The sequence below is a fragment of the Pipra filicauda genome, unplaced genomic scaffold (assembly GCF_003945595.2).
Source record: "Pipra filicauda isolate LSUMZ 115617 unplaced genomic scaffold, ASM394559v2 scaffold279_size1008630_pilon, whole genome shotgun sequence".
Taxonomy (NCBI): Eukaryota; Metazoa; Chordata; class Aves; order Passeriformes; family Pipridae; genus Pipra; species Pipra filicauda.
The window spans coordinates 770,600-790,044 of record NW_024104397.1 but is presented as its reverse complement, the minus strand read 5'-3'; the positions used below and the strand labels follow the sequence as shown (position 1 = coordinate 790,044).

General features: G+C 40.5%; 1 protein-coding gene and 1 long non-coding RNA gene across 6 annotated transcripts in view; one reads left to right on the top strand and one right to left on the bottom strand.

Moving 5' to 3' along the window:
* Nucleotides 1-1,904: 1,904 nt before the first annotated feature.
* LOC113999677 lies at nt 1,905-9,964 on the bottom strand. 2 transcript variants are annotated; one of them, XR_005564028.1, is made up of 4 exons: nt 9,497-9,964; nt 3,628-5,290; nt 3,189-3,278; nt 1,905-2,994 (listed from the first exon to the last, which is right to left on the bottom strand). It is a non-coding gene; the product is annotated as an uncharacterized LOC113999677 (long non-coding RNA). The 2 variants fall into 2 exon arrangements; XR_005564029.1 differs by having other exon boundaries at nt 4,347-5,290.
* EBAG9 (estrogen receptor binding site associated antigen 9) overlaps nt 9,785-19,445 on the top strand; it is a 22,365-nt gene continuing 12,704 nt past the window's right edge. The window contains exons 1-3 of one of the 4 annotated variants that reach the window (XM_027743276.2): nt 9,813-9,948; nt 15,859-16,034; nt 16,954-17,051. Coding sequence is in view for 3 of the 4 variants with exons in the window: in XM_027743275.2 (XP_027599076.1) it covers nt 16,969-17,051 (83 nt within the window). In the remaining variant the exon portion in view is untranslated. Of the gene's footprint in view, nt 9,949-10,104; nt 10,345-15,858; nt 16,035-16,953; nt 17,052-19,445 lie in introns of those variants that run through there. The other 3 variants (XM_027743273.2, XM_027743274.2, XM_027743275.2) reach the window with 3 other exon arrangements.

Genomic DNA, 19,445 nt, shown 5'->3' with positions numbered 1-19,445 from the left:
GTAATTTTATACATTTGTGAAACCTTGCTCAGATTTTCAAAAAGAAGCGCAGTTAACAAGTATGGTGACCACGAATGTGAAAGGGGGTAAAAATTGTGGGAAATGGAATATGACATACTATTGAGCACATCCTTTCTGATGAAGAAGTTAGGACTACATGAAAGTGGTGGTGGTGTGCCTCAGTAACATTTTTCTAGAGAAGGAGTTGTTTGAAGGCTCTGACTTGTGTTACAAATATTTACTCAGAAATTCATAAGAGGTTGAATTCTTAAAAAAAAAAAAAGGCAGTTTTATCTTGCATCAATAATTCTTTTCACATTTACTTTAATTAAAGAGTCAGTATTCTAATCCACAACAACTACAATTTTCTAGCTTTGCCCATATTGCTGGTAATTTTTATTTATTGGATCTTTGGGGCCTTCTGAAATTGAAGTATAATTCAGTAATTTGCCAGCATAAGTCTCTTAACGTGATGGATTTTAAATTCTTTGAGGTGTTTGATTGACTATGAAGTGAAGTATAAGCAGAAACTGAATGAGGAATTGAATGCTGTTGTGTCTCGGTGGCTACTGTGAAAAATTAATTGACCCAACATAAATATTCATGCTCCTAACTAGAATACTCTAAAAAGTGCCCTTTAGAAAGTCATTCCTGTGGCAGTGGGCTGTGCCCGTTCCGTGGTCGCTGTGAGTCCCAGCCGAGGAGCCGCTCGGGGGCACCCGCGCCCCACTCATGGGGAGGGCGGCGGCTGCTCCCCCTCCGCTCTCCAGTCCCTCCCAGTCCCGCGGCTTTCGGAGAGAACAAAAACTGCTGTGGTACAGAGCCAAGTGCGTGCTGCCCGCGCTGGAAGCGAGCGGTGCGAAGCCGAGAGCATCACCTGCACTGGGCCGGGGCGAAACAGCAGCGGCAGGATGTCCGTGCCAGGCTGAGAGTGCTACAGTCTGCTCAAACTGGGGAATAGCTGGGAGAGAAGAGTCTGGCAACAGCCAAAGGTGAAATTTGGCACTAGACAGGAGTCTGTGTAACCAGGGCAATATCAACATCAATAAGACAGGATGCAATTGGTCATGAATACCTTTTGTCTACTCAAAAGTGTAATATCACAGGACCCCAGGATCAGCAATCTGCTGAAGATATTCCTCCTGACAACCTAGGCTGTATTGTTTTAAATCTGTCTTCATGTCAGTTTGAGCATACTTGCTGCATGTCACTGTCTCCATGCTGATAAATAATGGTGAGTGTCAGATATAAGAAAGTTCTTTCTTCCACCTAAAGGTCCACCTTGTTTTTGAAAAAGTTTTTTTTCATTCAGTTATGTGTCATGGATTAACCCCAGCTGGCAACTCAGCCCCACACAACTGCTTGCTCACTCCCTCCTTGGTGGGATGGGGCAAAGAATCAGAAGAGTAAGTGAGAACACCCATGGATTGAGATAAAGACAGTTAAACAGGTAAGGCAAAAGCCATGCACACAAACAAAGCGAACCAAGGAATTAATTCACGACTTCCCGTTGGCAGTCAGGTGTTCAGCCATCTCCAGGAATGTGGGGCTCCTAAGTTATTTTGGAAGACAAATACCATCACTCCAAACATCCCCCCCTTCCTTCTTCCCCCAGCTTAATGTGTTGAGCTTGTCATCATATGATCTGGGATGTTGCTGTGGGCAGTTGGGGTCAGCTGTCTCAGCTGTGTCCTCTCCCAGCTCCTTGTGCACCCCCAGCCCCCTTGCTGGTGGGGTGGGGTGAGAAGGAGAAAAGGCCTTGGCTTTGTGTAAGCTCTGCTCAGGGATAACAAAAACACCCTTATATTAACACTGTTTTCAGCACAAATCCAAAACACAGCCCCATAATAGCTACTATGAAGAAAATTAATTCTATCCCAGCCAAAACCAGCACAGTATATTAATTCAGTTTTGGACTGCAACTTCATTTGCTACAAGTATGTTCTGTCTGAAGTGCATATATGTAATTTTTCTGAGCTCTTCATTCTACACTTGATTTACCCAATACTAGTAATTGATGGAGTACAGAATGTTTCTTCACATGATCTAGCAAAATATATGCTAGCTGAGTGTGTTTTATATATGTCAAAGCTATAAAATACCATCTGTAGTCTTGTTCTTAGAGGTCTTTGCTGATGTAATATATTGCATAGGATTTTAGAAGTCTTTGCTTGATGAACGGCTCCAGCATGTCATGGACACACAGCAACTTGCTTCAGTTTCCACTTGATTTCCTTCACTGTGGTGGGAGAGGCTGAGATTTAAGGTATTCATACAGTGAACTGTGGAAGGCTTGTTGTCTAATTAGAAAACATTTGAGATTCCACCTAGAACATGACGGTTCAAGTGCAATTGCTATAAGTGCAGTGTAGTTCTCTGCAGGCAACTCATTCTTGGCACAGAATGAAGACTGAACGCTGTATAAATTTTCAGAAAATTGTGCTGACCAATCTGAAGTTAAAGGTTTGACAAATAGCTCTTTCACTGGCTTCCAAAAATAAGCTGTAAAGTTCTGCCCAGAGTGGCTTTAAATGCAAAAGCGTTCAGAGACCCAGAAGGAAGGGGAGAGAGTGACTGCCTTCCAGAGATACACCAGTGGCTCCTGTCTCAGGTAACACTGGCTGCTCTCTGATACAAGCAGCCCAACGCTGTGTGTTCCCCACATGAGTTCTGTCAATAACACCAGTGCAGCCTCCATTCAGTAGCTAGGCAAAAAACGTCGGACAATATGTGCAGACCCAAATTACACTGGACTATGCTGGTCAGAGGTATCTTGATGGATCTTCTAAGAATGAAGTCAGATTGGGAGCGATATCAGCAATGGGAGATGGTTTCTTTTTACCTGCAGGTTTATTCTCAGATGCATAGGGTAGCTTGTTCTGCAAACTGTTCTCTGCAGAGCCTCAGTTTCTACTCATTTGGTTGAGTGTTGAAAACAGTAACATTCAGGAGTAAGTCAGAACATTGTCCTTATGAGGGTTTTTTTTCCACATACTGAAAAATAAGATGACCTATGTTGTTAAAGGTTCCATACCTGTAGCACATACAGACAGATAGATGCATTAACTGATTTTTCTTCAAAATTTCAGCATTTTCAATGTCACTAAATATATCAGTTCCTTACAGAGGCAGACAGCACACAGAACTAGATAGCCAAGAAGTGACAACTTAGAACTGATGTGAATTACCTTGGCTGTGGGCATATACTTCTTTTATCTGGCAGCCCAGTCTATATACACTCTAGTAGCTGATTTAGCCCAGTCTTTCTGTAGACAAGTCTGCAAAAAAATAAAACCAATTTGTAAATAGACAATGAAAAAATGGGTTGGATAACAGCTAGAGTAAATTGGTATAGCTCTGGATGCACATTAATCCAAATTCTATGTGACAATGAATTGAATAGTTCTACTGCTGTCAATGAAAGGGCAATAGAAAAAAGTTAACTTAGCCTCTCCCTCGGTTAGGCCCTGAGGGGTATAAAGTGCACAATGAACTGAAATTGGTTAGATTCTAATTTGTTTGATAATTATTTTCCCATGAGTACTTCTCCATATTGACATAGTCCAGTCAAAAAATGTTACAAACCAGTGACATCACCAAGAAATTCTGCTGGCATGTCAAACTTACATTCACTTCTTAGACAGATCATTGTGATTTTGCCATCACAAGTTCTCCAGCTGGTTTTTTGGGGTTTATTTCCCTCCTTTTTCCCCCGTTGTTCTTCATTCTTGTTTACTGCTGTAATGTTTCAGTATGGACCTTTACCACTTGGACAATAAGTACATCTGAAATCTGCTCAAATTCAGTAAGAGTCCATTAGTGCCATTGCAAAATATTTATTGCTTCTCATTTCTCTCTGGAGGGTCCTTTGGGGTGACAGCTCTGCAATACCTTGCCCATGTCCTCATCTTATGGAATATGTTTAATTGTAGTGGCACCTTGAGAGTTTGGCTTTAACTTACTTAGTGATTGAGTTTTCATTGGAGCAATGAAAATATCCAGTCCTTCTATCTGCTGTATTTCTTTGGCTTTATTTAAATTTCTAAGTATTTGCAATTGAAATCAGTTGTGTTCTACTTGGCCTGTTTTTTCTCAGCTATTCAGTTTCTAAAAGAAACAGCTGTGGCTGCAGAGCCAAATGCATAATGACTGGAGCTCAAGATGAGGAAAAATAAATTCCTTTCCTCATAAATAATTTATACTTCACCACTTTAGTGTAATAAATTGGTTAATCAGCATTCTGCTTGGAATGACAAAAGGCCTAATCTCACTTCAGTGTATTTCAAATTTACCATGGTGCTTTCCACCTGAACAGTACTATTCTTAAAAACGTTCTTTTTGCTTACCTTATGACTAGTGACGTGATTTAGTAGCAGATCATAAAAAGTTTCTAATAAATCCCTGCTGATTCCTGTTTGTTGAAGTCACTAGGAAAGGGGTATCCATCCTTTAAATCATTGATCCTGAGGTAAGGTATAAAGTTGCTGCTGATAAAATCTGACAAGGGCAGAGCAACCTGGCCTCTTCTGCTGGCTGGCTCTGATCCACTGCCTGTGTACAAAGTCAGTGTAGTGTTGGGCTTTCTCATCTAGTGCACAGGGCAAAAGCAACACAATTCCCTGGAAAGCAATGACACTGGAAATCATAGTGAAAAAATCATCTGTTTCCGTGGGATCTTTGAATACAAATGAGCAGAGATAACATTGATCTTAGCTTTGCACGCTGCATTGGTGAGTCTGACACTCATAATGTACAACTCACAATTTTGAAAGGAAGAAGAAAAAAAAGGAACACTGCAAGAGAAAAGAATTTATTGAGGGCTAACACTGCTAGTTAAGCTTTAAAAATCTCCCAATGTTACTCTATTGAAAAGAAAGATGATACAAAATATGGTTGTGATGTGTCATAATCTCCTCAGGGAGACAAAAAGAAACAAAGGGCACTTTAACAGAGAATGGTGTAAAGAGTTGCTGGAAATAGAAGCCAGACAGATTCAAATTTAAAAGTACAGCTGTTTAATTACTAGGACAAACCATGAAGAAATATGGTGGATCCTTCATTTTTCAGTACTTTCCTGAGTACAACATGTCTTTATGGAAGAACTTTCTGGAAATACAGTACTCGCCAATGCATGTTCCCTGCAGCTGGCAGCAGTTGCTCAGTTTCTTCCAGCAGAGAAAGGAAAACCAAAATACTTTCCATAAGGAGAAATGCTGCTTTAGTTGAACACAAGCAGAAGTTGTTGGGCTCAGTACCAGTGTAGCTGGGTGGAACGCAATGCCCTCGGAAGCTACGATGAAAGAGACGGTAACAGTTAAGCATTACAAAATCTTGTTTTGTAACTTGGATTGGAAAACTACAGCTAATGTTTGTTAACTTTTTCATGCACATTTCATTCTGAGATAAGATTCTGCCCAAATCCTGGATCAATTTGCTAACGTTTGAGTTGTTCAAATTACATTTCAAAATGCCTGTTGACATGTATTTTGCAGGAGGTGTTTCATCAAATAGTCAATGGACAGAAGAGGATTGTTCTTCCTTTGTTGAATAAAGATCAGAAAGAGTGTGATCTAAGCCCCGTTTCTGCCTCCTGACTGCTGTAATGATAAAGATAACTTAAAATGCTTCTTCACCATCATACAGTGAACAGAAAAACTTGATAATGAAGGAGAAAATGTATTTCTTTCCCTTCATCATACCTCGTCTTTGATTGCTGTCTCCCCTAGGCTGTATATACATGAGGTTACAGAGCTATAATCAAAACGAGTTTCTGTTTTTTTCCCCCCGTCAAAACTGGGATCTAGATTTCCCAATCCAAAGTTTACTGAGACAATAAAGTTTGTTTGAGGCTGGCATTGATTTCAGTCAGATTTTGGGAACTCAACACTTCCAATGGCCCCTTGGTCTTGATACGTAGGTGTATGTATAAAAACCCAAGTTTTGGGGCTATCACATAGGTCTTTTTTGCTGAATTGATTTGTTTTTAAATGGGAAAAGGGAGATTTTTTTCTATTAAGTTATTTTCCTAACTTTAGAATAATTATTTTGAAATTAGACAATAAGATCTGGCAAAGAGCATGAATAAAAGAAACTCATGTTTTACCAATAAGTAGAAATTCTTCTAACTAATGCTGAGGTATGACGAAACAAAGAACAGTTTCATTATTCTCTCCCCTCAAAAAACAAACATACAAAACAACAACAACAAAAAAATTAAAAAGAAAATTTTTTGCCTTCCTAAATGCATTTGCCAACAAAACTTCACGATCTTACCTTTCCATACTATTCACTCTCGTTTCCCTAAATGCAAATCATATACATGCAGGCACGAACACACAAGCATATCCATGTGGATAACTATTTTTATAAAGCTACATGCTAGATACTCAAGTATTTAGAGGATTTGAATTCAAATGCTAACACGATGCCTAAGATGCAGCTTCTAATAACTTGAACTTACATATTTTTTTTCCTTGCTAAGAAACACAAGAAAGGTGTGTGAGTCAAGCAAGATTACTTAATATCTACATACAACAGGATGGAAAGGAAGATTTCCTATTTAGTAATGAAGTGATAAATTAGCTGTATAAAAAAGAGGTCCCATTATCCTCTCCCTAATTTGTAGTTGAGAAATATGAGGAATATTGCAGGGACAGGGAAAACTGGGTTCTGGCACATATTCACAGCATTCTGTATATTAACTGACTAACACTAAGTACAGAAACACCCTAGGAAGGAGAAGCCAATGCTGTCAACAGAGAGAAGGACCCAAATAATATCCCCGGGAAATTTCTCAGCATCAGGTTAAAATCACACATTTTTCATCACCTCTAAGTTCTTTACAGCACTGAACAAACCAACCAACCTGTTTCAACCTGAGGTGGGTATTCTGCTAGGCTGACTGGGAGTTCTGCCCCACAAAAGGTCCTGTCAGCTGTCTGGGCTCCAGCATGAAGGTCAGTGTTTCACAGAGAGATGCTTAAAGGAAGCAGGATGCTGAATCATTCTCAGGGGAGCAACAAAATTGCCCACTCCAGTAGAAGACCAAACCTGCACAGTCTCCTCTGAGCTCAGGGAGATCTAGGCAGTCACTGCTGCTCTTTGGGCTCTCTTGGCCACTGCTTCCAAAAAAACTACTTGGGGTATGCTCCTTTTCAGTTTTGAACATGATTTTTTCTTTATTATATGCTTGATAAGAGTCGGCTGAATTTTCCTACAAAGACCTCTCACCAAGATCATTGGCCTGGAAATTTCCCCTACAAGGCACATCAAGCCTTAGTGGGAATAAGGGAAGGAATTTAAGGTATGCTGGCAGACCCAGCAGAGAGTAGAGCTTCAGCCAGGAAGACCTTTAGAGTGAAAAGAGGCTTTCATGAATACTTGACTACTTACTTGGGAAAGGGGTCATATTTTCTACAGGCTAGGCTACATACTTGCCTAGACTTAGTCAAACTCTTTGGACAGTGCTTAGATATTACCCAAAATAGGCGCTTAGAAATACTACAAAGAAATGGAAAATGTATCTAACAGTGGAACTGCCTCTTCTCATCTAAAATTTCAACATGACAAAATTTCAAAGAGCAGAATACGAATTTGTATCAGCTGTATAGAAAATTACTTCTGAATTTTGTAGTAAGAACCTGTAATTTTTCTGTGGTTAGAACTATGAAAACCCTACTTTGACCAGAATCAAACACTTGTTAAAGGTAAGATTTCTTCTGGAAATGTGAAACTTGAGGTACTACACAATTCAACAGGACTGTAATTGAGGAAAGGTACCCTTAGTTAAAAAACTATTTGTAGCTTTAATAAAAGACTTAACAGCAAGAGAGCACACAAGTAAATGAAGTGCATATCCCGTAGGAGGGAGAATTCATATTGAAAGAGAATGTATCCCTTTTACAGACAGAATGAGGTTATTAAATAGAAACATGAATGTATCAGGATGATGGAACCATCAGCCTCTGAAATGATGGAAATTGCTTTAGATATAAAAGAAATGACACTAACAAACTTGCAAATTGTCAGATAATGTGGTTCAATACGTTTATGCCTTAATATCTGTAAAACAAAAGCATTAATTTAAAAAGAATAGGTCCCTCAAAAGCTTGATTAGTTTACTGTAGCAGAACTGCGTTTGATGTGGCAATGAAATATCTAAGATTTCAGAGGATCTCTTTAGGAAAATTAATTGATCCAAAGGAATCCAAGTTTAAAACTTCAGAGCTGAGGGTTAATGAAATTTTTAAACAAAGAAGTATTTATTCCTGTGAACATTTCTTTTATAAATGATGTTTATATTATTACTAATTTTGAAATTGCATAATTATGTTTTTAAGAAGGTAATTATTTTTCATTAGTGGTCTGCCAATTTCCAGGATTTTTTCATTGATGCAACAGCCACACATAGGTCTGTTGTGCACTTGGGAGGATGGTGTGGGTGAACCACTCTGGCAGTTTTTATATTAAGTGTGGGTGTTTATATGCATATGTTAAAATACTTTCTTCTCACTGTGTCATATTCCCTTTTGAGTATATAGACAGTAATGACACAACCTGAATGCATTCCCAAAAGAAATGGAACTGGTTATTGTCATAACCTAACCTTTCCCAGTGTGTCATGCTAGCAGTTTTGCTTTTCTGTGTGACTGCAGATGAAGATTATTTTCTAGTTTCAGCTTTAGAAAGAAAGCTATATTGAGAGGTATAACCCTGCTACACAAATGCTTTTGAAATGGTCTTAAAACCAGAGTTTCTCTTATTGAAGGCAGGTTCTGCAGGCGTTAAGCGTTTCAATCCCACATGAGTAACACTGTAGAAGTGCTTGAGCTTGGCCACAACTGTGCCCTGACTCGCTAAGGACTCTATTGATCTTGGACCAGCACACTGACTCTTGGCTCATCCTCAGATCTGCTCATCACCAGAATCCTGCCCTGCAGGCTGGACTCTGAGCTGTCTCCAGACTGCCCTGCCCCCATCCTGGCTGACGAGGTCTTTGCCCCACAGCCAGCATATCATGCTTGGCTCCGTGTCCCTTTGGGGCCTGTTTCCTGATGAAGCGTTGGGGAAATGCAGTCACAGTGTCTGTCAGGACATGGGACTGTATGATACCAGTGCCTTCTCACAAGAGCCTTCCCCCTATCACCCATCTCCTCACTGCCAGAACCCAGCTACAGAGAACAGCAGCAGGCTGACTGTACTAGCAGAAGAGGAAGGGTTTAAGGGAAGATGCTTAAACAGTGCAAAGAGAGCTGGGCATCATGGCTTGGAGTTGAAGGGAAATTATATTAGTGCTGCCCTAGAATTGACTAGGTTTCCCTGTGAGAAGGGGACAAAACCTCCCTTTACCTCACATACGGAATGAAACAGAAGTGGAGGCTTAGAGAGCTCTGGAAAATCTTACGTTAGATCACTTAACCAGCCCGTTAGATCACTTAACACGGACAAGCACTTCTCGAATCACCTCGGTGAACAAACTGGGACACTGAGGCCGCACCTGTCAGCGGCGTTTGTTTTTTAGTAGCAACCAGATTTACAGCTCAGCATCCCGACGACCACACGGGAACCTTTACTGCCACGTGTGCAGCACCTTGAGTCCGCTAAAATACAATGTCTTTTGATCGCAGTTCCTCCAAGGGACAAAGACCCGGGTGGGACTCCCCCGTGGCCCGGCGGCCGCCGTGCCGAGCCGCGGGGGAGAGGCGGGCGTGGTGAGGCCGCCGGGGGCAGCGCGGCCCGGCCGTGCTCCGGGATCGGGACGGAGAGAAGCGGCGCGGCCGGAAGGGGCGGGAGCGTCTCCCGGGTGACGGGGCCGAGATGGCGGCGCGCGAGGCGGCGGCGGAGCGGCGCGCGCCCGGCTGTGGATGAGGGGCGGCCGGAGGCTGCGGGAGCGGCCGCCTCGGCCCCTGGAGCCCCGCGCTCTGCGGCGAGGCCTCCCCGCCGGGGCAGGTGAGCGGGGAGGGTCGGTCTCGGTCCTGCGCCGCCGGGCGCCGCTTCCGCCTTGCCGGGCAGGGGCCCGGCCTGCGCGCCTTCGCGCCGCGGGGCAGAGCCGCCCTCGCGCTTCTGCCGGGCAGCGCCCCGGCCCCGCAGCGCCGGGCCCGCCGCCTCTGCCCGGCTGGTCCGGGCCCCGTCCGAGGCGGAGAGGGGGGAATCTCACGGACTGGGAAGAACGTGGAGCGACGGGCGAGCAGATAGGCAGCGTTTGGGGAACTGGGAGGCTTGGCAGCCTGTGTCAAAGGGCGGGGGGCGCTCGTCCTGTCAGACCTGGCAGTGGGACGAGGCTGCTTGGGGTTACTTGGTCTGAAACTCTTCATTGTTCACGCTGGCCGGCAGGTTTCATAAAAGGTGATGTGAAGGTTTCTTAGCACACTTATAAAGTCTTGAGAATCTCTAGCAGATCACAGAAAAATTAAGTGCTACCATCTAGCTACAGTGCTTTCTCCAATAACACTAGAGCCTGGCCTGGTCAGGAGAACGGTGGGGCACTGTTCCGTGGTCGTGAATTCACAGCGTAAGTGCCTTAGTTGCACTAACTAGAAACGTTACTTTCATTTAATGAGAAATAGCATAGCTTGCTGCTTTATAGCTCTCTGGCAATACAGATGTGCACTGCAGAAATTTCTTGTAGGCCATCTTGTAGTGTACATTCATTGTAAATAGCTGGTTCTTGCTGAGACAGCATGCATTGCAAGGTAATTTTGTGGTAGTAACAATGAGAACGTGTTAATTTGTCTCTGGCGTTCCATGTAGTTACAGAAAACTTAAGTCCAGGGTGACAGATAATGACTGGAACAGAACTGGGGTCTCTTGAACTCTGGTTCTGTGTCTGAGAACTTTTTCAATGTTGCAAAGTGATTTACATGAGTTACTGCATTATGTAAAAGACTTTTTGCAGAAGTTGTAGTGTAGTATCATGGGACTGTGTTACTTCAATCTCTGTTCTGCATGGTTTTCAGAAAACAGCAGCATGTATAGGTAAGGAATTCTCAAAGAATGACTGTGATCAGTCAGTGGACATAAACTTTCTACTTTAACTAATGTTGCCTTGAAGAGTAGAACTTATTCTAATTCAGAACAGAAAGCTTCAAGAGTCCTCATTAACAAGATTCGAGCTATATTCAGTTTCTTGGAGAGGAAGGGGTGAGATGTGGTGGTATTACTATGGTAGTTTTATGGCTCTAGGAGTGACATGTTTAAAAAAGAGCTGAAACTGAATGTTTTGTATCAGAGTGTTGGGTGTCTAGGAATAACTTAGGAACTGCCTGCAGTCACAAATTTTTGCTGCCTTTAGTTAGAGAGACAAAATATTGTCTTGAATTTTGGTATCTTCTCCAGCTCTTAATAGTCTTGAAATCTCTTCCTGGATTTGAGCACCTTGGATGACTTTACCTGTGATTTATAGGAGTGAGCTGTCTTTCATCACAGCTGCCTGAACTGCCTAGTTAGGATGCTTGCACTGAAAGTTGGAACTTTATTGCTGAAACAACAGTACCTATTACAGAGATATAATTAGATAAAGGAGATGCCTTCTAATCTTCCCTTTGGGTTCTGCTCCTTTGTTTAATGGCATGGTAGCATGGCTTCGAGGTTCAGTCATGCTGTTTATCTACCCATTTATCAAAATCAGTGGTCAAGACTGTGGTAAGTTCTTTTTCCACCACATTCAGTGTTCCTAATATTATGTTTCTATGTAAAGAGATGAAAAAACAAGCAAACAACCAAAGAAAAAACAAACACAGAAATCAACCAAGAAGAGGGAATTTGAACCTCTAATTAGGCTACAGAATCATGGTGGCTGTCTTTGAAATGCAGGAGATGCTGGTTGTGTCTTTTAGTACTTGACTGACTGCTGTTCCTGAATCATTATGTTGCTGTTTTCAAAATACAGAATGTCTTTGTAGCTCTTGTAACGTACAGGATTTGCAGGAGGATTTGCGTGCTTGAAAACAGGGTTTTTAGCTCTATCTACTAATTTTCATGAAATTCTATCTCCCTATAAACCTGCTTGCTCATCATCAGATTGACGTGGCCACTCTACTTTTGTAAAATTTCATACAAAATAAACTTTTAAGAAATCCTGTCCTTGCCACTGAAACCTTGGTAGGTTTCTATCAGCTGTTCTAGTGAAAACATAAAAGCACCACTTAACCAGTATGGAGTTTTGGTGCTGACAAATGTAAATGCTCAAGGCCATGTTAATCTTTTGTACTAGGAAATGAACTTCTCCTTTTACTTTAGAAGGGTGAGGCTTTTTTTGTGGCTCCTTATGTAAATATGTGCGTGGAGGGGAACCTTTCAGTTTCAGACAAGTTATTTTTAATCTTGATTTAGAAGCCATACTTTGGCTATTTATCTAGCTGTGTTTAATATGGGTTAAAGTCGCTGATTCCAAAGTGTCTTCGTGTTTTCATTCTAGAGTCACAGATGAACTGATGTGAAAGAAAATGTAATCAATTCACAAGGCACTAGTAATTCAAGGCAGAAATTGTCTTTCAAAGATGATATCTAGAGTAAGCTGCACAAATCAGTTGGCATGGTAGAGGAACAAAGGAGAGCAGGATAGGTGCTGTGTAATGAGTATTTTGGCATCTTTTTCGCTGACAGTAGTAGACGAGTCCATTAGGAGAAAAAAAGTTTCTAAAGCAATTTTAGTGCCACAAAGTGACTTTATTTTAGAATTAAATTTTGTCTGTTGAAATACTATTTAAGTGGTATTTGTGTGTACAGTTAGATATGAAAGAGGAAGTGCTTCTCCAGGTGACAGTGTGCTCATTGTGCAGTGATGGTGAGTGAGAGCCTTGCTCATTGAACCATAGTTGACTAACCAGTCCATCTGAGGATGGACTGTGCTGGCCACTTCTAGTGAAATCAGAGGTGCCAGGAGTTCTAATGAGGCCACTGCTGCAAGCTGAAAGCACTGTAAAAATGTTTCTGTTCAATAAACTTCTGAACTTTCCTTCCCTTCATTCTGTTTCCTTTATGGATCCATAAAATGTATAAGTTGCCTCATTCCTCTGGCTTGGCTCTAAAGTGTTTAACATCTTGCTGCTGCTATCCTTTAATCCTTTCTGTGTTCATCTTTATGTGAGCAGCTGCTGTGACTTTTTACCAGTGGAAGGCAGGATGAGCTGCACAAGTCAAACTCCATCGAAATTTGACATCTGTTACAAAATTGTTGAGTTGACCACTAGTATTAATTTAATTAGGATTCATGTCTTGATTTACTTGCTTATTTATGTCTGTTGTAAGGAAAGTTCATTTCACAGTAAGTCTGATAAATGTAACACATTAGAAGCAATTTCAATAGTGGGAGAAGGAGATCTCTATCCTATTTTATAAATTGGAAGCTGAGGCATGAGGTGTGATTTGCAGAAGGTTGCATCAGGCTAACAGACAACTCCTGTCAGATTTTCTGAATTTTAGTCCAGTGTTTCACCTTTGCCTCTATCTGTTAAGAAATGTGTTAGGATTCTTGGTGCAGCACTGCCACTTAGTACTATGTCTCTGTCATCCTGTGTCATAGTTGACTGCTGAGGCAGTGTAGTTCCTTTTGGGATTGTTTATCAAGGAAAGGCTTAAAAGAAAAGGAAGACAGAATGTTGTGGCCCTGTCATTCATGAGAAAGGGAAGATACATGGCTGTGCTTCTTTCCAGTGTCTGAGAAGGATGGACAAGAAAAGAATGAAAAGCTTGTTTCACATAACAAGTTTAGTGTAACAGTATCAGGTGAATAAGACTTGCAGTGAACTGAGGAAAATTAAGGTTCTGTGTACATCTGTATTCATACAGCTACTTCAGAGTATTTGAGAAATTTAATTACCTTAAGAAAAATCCCAAACACAAAAAACTCCAACCCCAAAAGCCACCAAAGAAAACTCAAAACCTTTAACTTTTCGGGTAGTGCTGTCCTTAGAGCAACAATGCACATGTTTCAAGTGCAGTTTCAGACACAGAGGACAATGCTTGACCTGTCCTTATCTTGAGACAACAATTGGGTCAAGATTGTGTTTTAAACAGCTTTTAGCATGTTGCTAAAATTAATGCAAATATACTGCTTCATATCTTAATTAGCAGTATAAAAACTAATGTAATATCACTATGGTTACATGATAGCATATTGTTGCCGAAACTCTGGTTGTGCATCTGACAATTTCTAGTTTACAGAGGTTAATTGGGAAGACTGTAGTCAACACTTGGAGAAGAGGTAGACAAAACAGTGCCTACTGTCTTGAATCATAGAATCATTAAGGCTGGCAAAGACCTCCAAGACCATCAGGTTCCACCCTTGAAGGGCCTAGTTCTGCCACAGTTGAAGTGAAATGCAGCTCTAACACAAATATGTTAAGTGGCTGTGCGTGTCTTATCAAAATCTTTGTGTGAGGTGTGGAAAGTGGAGAGACACTAGTTGTCTGGTTGTTGTGGGGAATGACAATACCTATTGAACCCTGCCAAACAGGCATGCTGGTGATATTGGATGTAGTCACTCATTTATAGGAATGACCTGGGAAATGGATTAAAATGGATTAACTTCTGGTGGCTAATTCTTGTCAGCATTGGATTTCACAAGCCTACAAGCCAGACTTCTTGTGGATTCTGTTGGTTTTTTTTCAGTTGTTTAGCTTTATATTGAGAATAAATCTTAAATAGAGTATGCGGTTTAATAAAAGAAAAAATAGAGATGAGTTGAAAAACTGGGCTTATAAATATGTATGCATACATATATATATATGTCATTGACACACCTGAAGGTTTTTTTGGTTTTAGTTTTACAGTTAGCAACCTTCCTACTCCCTTGACTTGCAGCATAAGTAATATTGAGTCTGCAGAGGTTTTTGAGTAATGGTTTCTTCCTAAAACAACATTTTCAATCAATAGTGTGGGTTTTTTTTAATTAAGCATCTGTCTGTACTGTCCAGTGTGGCAGTTAGGTAGTCTGAACAGGGAAAGATGGCTTTACTCTTTCAAATATTGAGTACTATTCTATGCCTTGTCTCCTGCCCTCCAAGCTGGTAGAAAAGTGAATTCTGCTAGAGTGGAGTGAGCTTCTAAACAAGCTTCCTTTCAGAAAAGGTATTCCTTTATTTTTATTTCAGCAGGTCACCTGCTCTTCATGCTAGGTAGATAGCTTCTAGTTAACTCTTCTAAAAATAGTATTTTCTTTCACCAATTCAGTGTTAGTTTACAATAATTTCTACGTGTAGAATAGAAAAATTTCCATCTAATTACTATCCACTCTGCTTTCATTAACTTCTGTTATTTCTGAATCCTTCAAATTCTTGACTGATGCATTCTTTGTCATCTAGATATTGTCAACATTGCTCATTGTGAAAGGTAAGGAAGTGCTTGAGCATGATATGAAATGATGGTCCAGTCTTTTAAACTAAAAGCTAAATGTCTCGGATGATATCTGTTCTTGCTTCTTTGTGGGAAGTCTGGCTGCTTCCTATTTCAGTCAGATGAAGAGCCAACCCACTACTGTATCAGGTTCTCTGTGTTTTTAAGTCTCCCATGAAATGAAATAAGACAACAGCAATGTTGAAGTAGAGTTGACACGTGTCCTATGAGGCCTTTCTCCTGAGCTACAGCTCGGCAGTGTGGTCTGTAATTTGGTGGTTACTTACTGACTTAACCTTCGACTTCGCAGTAAAAGGGCCTGTTTGTTTAAGAGCCACCCGGTATGATTTTTCAGTAGCAGAAATTCCTATTCTGGACTATATGTGAAGCAATATTTCCAGTACTATAATTACTGCAGTGTTTAATAGTAGTTACATTATGTAGCAAATGAGCACCAATAAAAATAAATCTATGCTCCGTGAAGCTCACAAATCCCATTATGTACCTTTTTAATAAAATCCTCAGGACAGTATTGGAGCAGCCTACCTAATGATCCACCTTCCTGACTCTTCCTAACTTAAAGCCTGGAGTATAAAAAGTGATTTAAATGCCATAGCATATTTGAAATCAAGCTGTCCTTCCATGGAATACTCATGGCCTGAGGAAAATGTCACAGGGCTGCCTTCTCTTCTCACCAGGAGGTATGTTAAATTTGCAACAGAAAATGTTGTTACAAGTGTAGATGTACATAATGAAAAGCTATTTGTGAAGCCTAACCTCTTATTCTTTACTCTGACATGTTCACCTGTAGAAGAGAGAAAAGGGATCCTTGAATTGCATCAGATTATTCTGAGTCAGTCTGTACCTATTGGAGGTGATCTGTTGGAATGATGTGGTATACTGAGTATAAATTCTCTAGATTATGAAATTGTCACTGAAAAATAGCTACCAACAGGAGTGACCTCAGCCAAAGATTTTTTTTCTGGGCTGAGTCTGCTATCATGATCCAGTCTGGCGTATAAAAACCAATAGATCTGGGGTCAACTGGTGCTATAGTGCACACAAATGAACAGTCTTTCTTTGATGATGATTTTTCAGTGACACTGATTCTAAAATAAACATTATTTATTCTCATCATACATTTCTCTCAAAATTAAAAGTAAATTTAAACAGCCAATTTTGGGTTTCGACTTAATGGCTAAATTTATAATTTGTATATGCAAGACATGCTCAAGCAAGCATGAGGTTCTCTCTGATGCTTATTCTGTTCTCCTTTCACTGCCAGTGTTGTGTGACTGGCAGTGTCTGAAACAGGTCAGCTGTGCCATCGCTGCAACTGGTTGCCTGCATTCCCCTTTAAAAATGTCTTTAACTATGACTTTCTCTATGATTACGTGCTGTCTCTTTAAAGGCCATATATATTAGATACCTTGTATTATTTACATCAGTGAAATGCTCTGATAGTAGGCAGGTAGCATCTTTGTTCCAGGTACCTCCTCTCTTTTCTTGCATTAATACGGTTTCACAGAATGCTCCTTGCTTAGCAGCAGCTAAGGTAGTTGGCTTTAAGAACTGTATAAAGATGTATAATCCTCTGCATCTAACTTTTTTCTTTTGCAGGAAGGGTTTCTCACCATGGCCATAACACAGTTTCGACTCTTTAAAGTCTGTACTTGCCTGGCAGCAGTGCTTTCTTTCGTTAAAAAGTTAATATGCAGGTAAACATGTCTTATTTAATTTGGTTGCATTTTCTTTTTCAGCTACAGGTTCTTACACTTCTTTCCTTCTCCCAGCACCCACCCACCAATTTTCCCAGTTCTGATTTTACTAACTGCAAAACAATCAAGACAGATGAAAACTAAGTTAAAGTAATTCTTTAATTTGCATATTCCTTCAGAGTTCCAAAAGTCTGTGTAGTGCGTTTGTGAGTGTATTTTGTTGTACGATAGCTGAATGAGGTTTTCTAAACAACTGTGCTAGGGTTTTAAAATTGCCTTTTAAAACTATTCCATGACAAACTAGAAGAAAAGCTGTTCAGTTAATGGCAGCATCCACCCTGTCATCAGGCAGTTGGCTTTCACTATAAATGTAAGCAATTCCTATCCTGCTTTGCCAAAAAACAGTTGCCTGAGACTTCAGATTCTTCTCCCTACTGAAGATTCTTTCAAAAGTTTGGAGGACAGTGATGGAAACTCAGGGAAACTGTTTTTTGGTTTTTTTTTTTATTGTGAATAATGACTTATTTTTTGGTTACTCTTGTAAGTCATACGTAGTGTTCTTTTGAGTTGTAGACCTGTGAATGCAGCATTGTAATACTTAGAAACATTGTCAAAACCCTCAAGAGTTACAGTTGTGTGGTAGTAGAGTTCAGTAGTACAGCAGCAGAGCACCTGAGGCAGATCTTGGCACTGTGCTGTCATGAACTACTGTGCTTCTTGCCACTCTTGAAGCACGTTGTTTTACATGAACAAATAGCGATCGGAGAAATGCATTCTCCTCTTGTGTATGATGATGACAACTTTGCCAGTGAGGTTAAAGCATATGCAGAGTATATAGTAGACCGAAAATAACTGTTTATTTCCTCTTCGCCTTTACTTGTTCCAAAAATAAGGGGAAGCTCTCAATTTGTTGGTGAATTCACGGCAGATCTAGTGAAGCTTTAAAAAGATAAATTTTAATGCTTCATACAACTATATAGGTGTCAATGTTAGTCTGTGATTTGAATCCCAAATTAAATTAAGAATACTTCTGTTCAAGTTCTGAAAGAAGTCAAAACACTGAGTTGATAACTTCTATATTATATGGGCTGCTCATTTCTCTAAGTGTTAAGATAGTTTTTGTGAGCTGATAATTGTTTTGTAGATGTAATGACAGTATTTTCATAGTTTTTTCAAATTCTGAATGAACTAAAACCTTGAAATGAACAGCTGAGAAATTGCTTGGGAGTAAAAAAAAGTAGAAAACCTTTTATTTTGTGACTAGTATTTAGTTGAAGGAATGAAAATTTAAAATCTTTCACATAAACAAGTCAGTGGATCAAATTAATTCAGTTCATTAACTACAGATGTTTCTCCTGTTTACTGTCAGCTGAAAAGTGTAGCTTGATAAATTTTGTGTTTCTGTAATGCATCTCTGCATATGAGTATGCCTGATAACCAGCAAATGTGATTTGATTAAATGTGCATCCTAATTCATTGGATATGAGCTAGTACTTACTTAGATTATACAAGTACCTGTAGAGATTGTGCATCTTCCTAGTAAGCACAGAACCTACATAGAGCATTAGTCATCTCTTTAGTGAAATCATCTTTTGATAAACGACAGCCTGCCTGAATCCAGTTTCCAGGAAATAAAAGGTATAAGTATAAAAAGAGATGAAACGTCCATCTGTTTAAACTCTCTAGTTACTTCCTCCAGCTGAGAAATGTGGATGTTGCTGATTAGTAAGGAGAAACAAAACCAAGAATTCTTGTGGCATTTGATATTCAGAGCAGTGATCAATATCTGTCTAATGATGGTTGTGAAGCAGCTCTTCCTGTAAGCATCTTGTTCCCTATGTAGAAGTGGAGATACGTAGCCTTTCCTCAGTACTGCTCTGTGTAGCATATTCTTTCCCATGTTGTATGACAAAAGCTTTCCTCCTGCCTTCACCCTTGTTAGTGTAATCATAGAATCATAGAATCATAGAATCGATTGGGTTGGAAAAGACCTCCGAGATCATCGAGTCCAACCCTTGGTCCAAATCCAGTCCATTTACTAGATCATGGCACTCAGTGCCACGTCCAATCTGCGTTTAAAAATCTCCAGGGATGGTGAATCCACCACCTCTCTGGGCAGTCCATTCCAATGCCTGATTACTCTCTCTGTAAAGAATTTTCTCCTGATATCCAACTTAAATTTCCCCTGGCGGAGCTTAAGCCCGTGCCCCCTTGTCCTATTGCTGAGTGCCCGAGAGAAGAGACCAACCCCCACCTGGCTAGAACTTCCCTTCAGGTAGTTATAGACGGTGATGAGGTCACCTCTGAGCCTCCTCTTCTCCAGGCTAAACAACCCCAGCTCCCTCAGCCTCTCCCCATAGGACTTATGCTCCAGTCCCTTCACCAGCCTTGTTG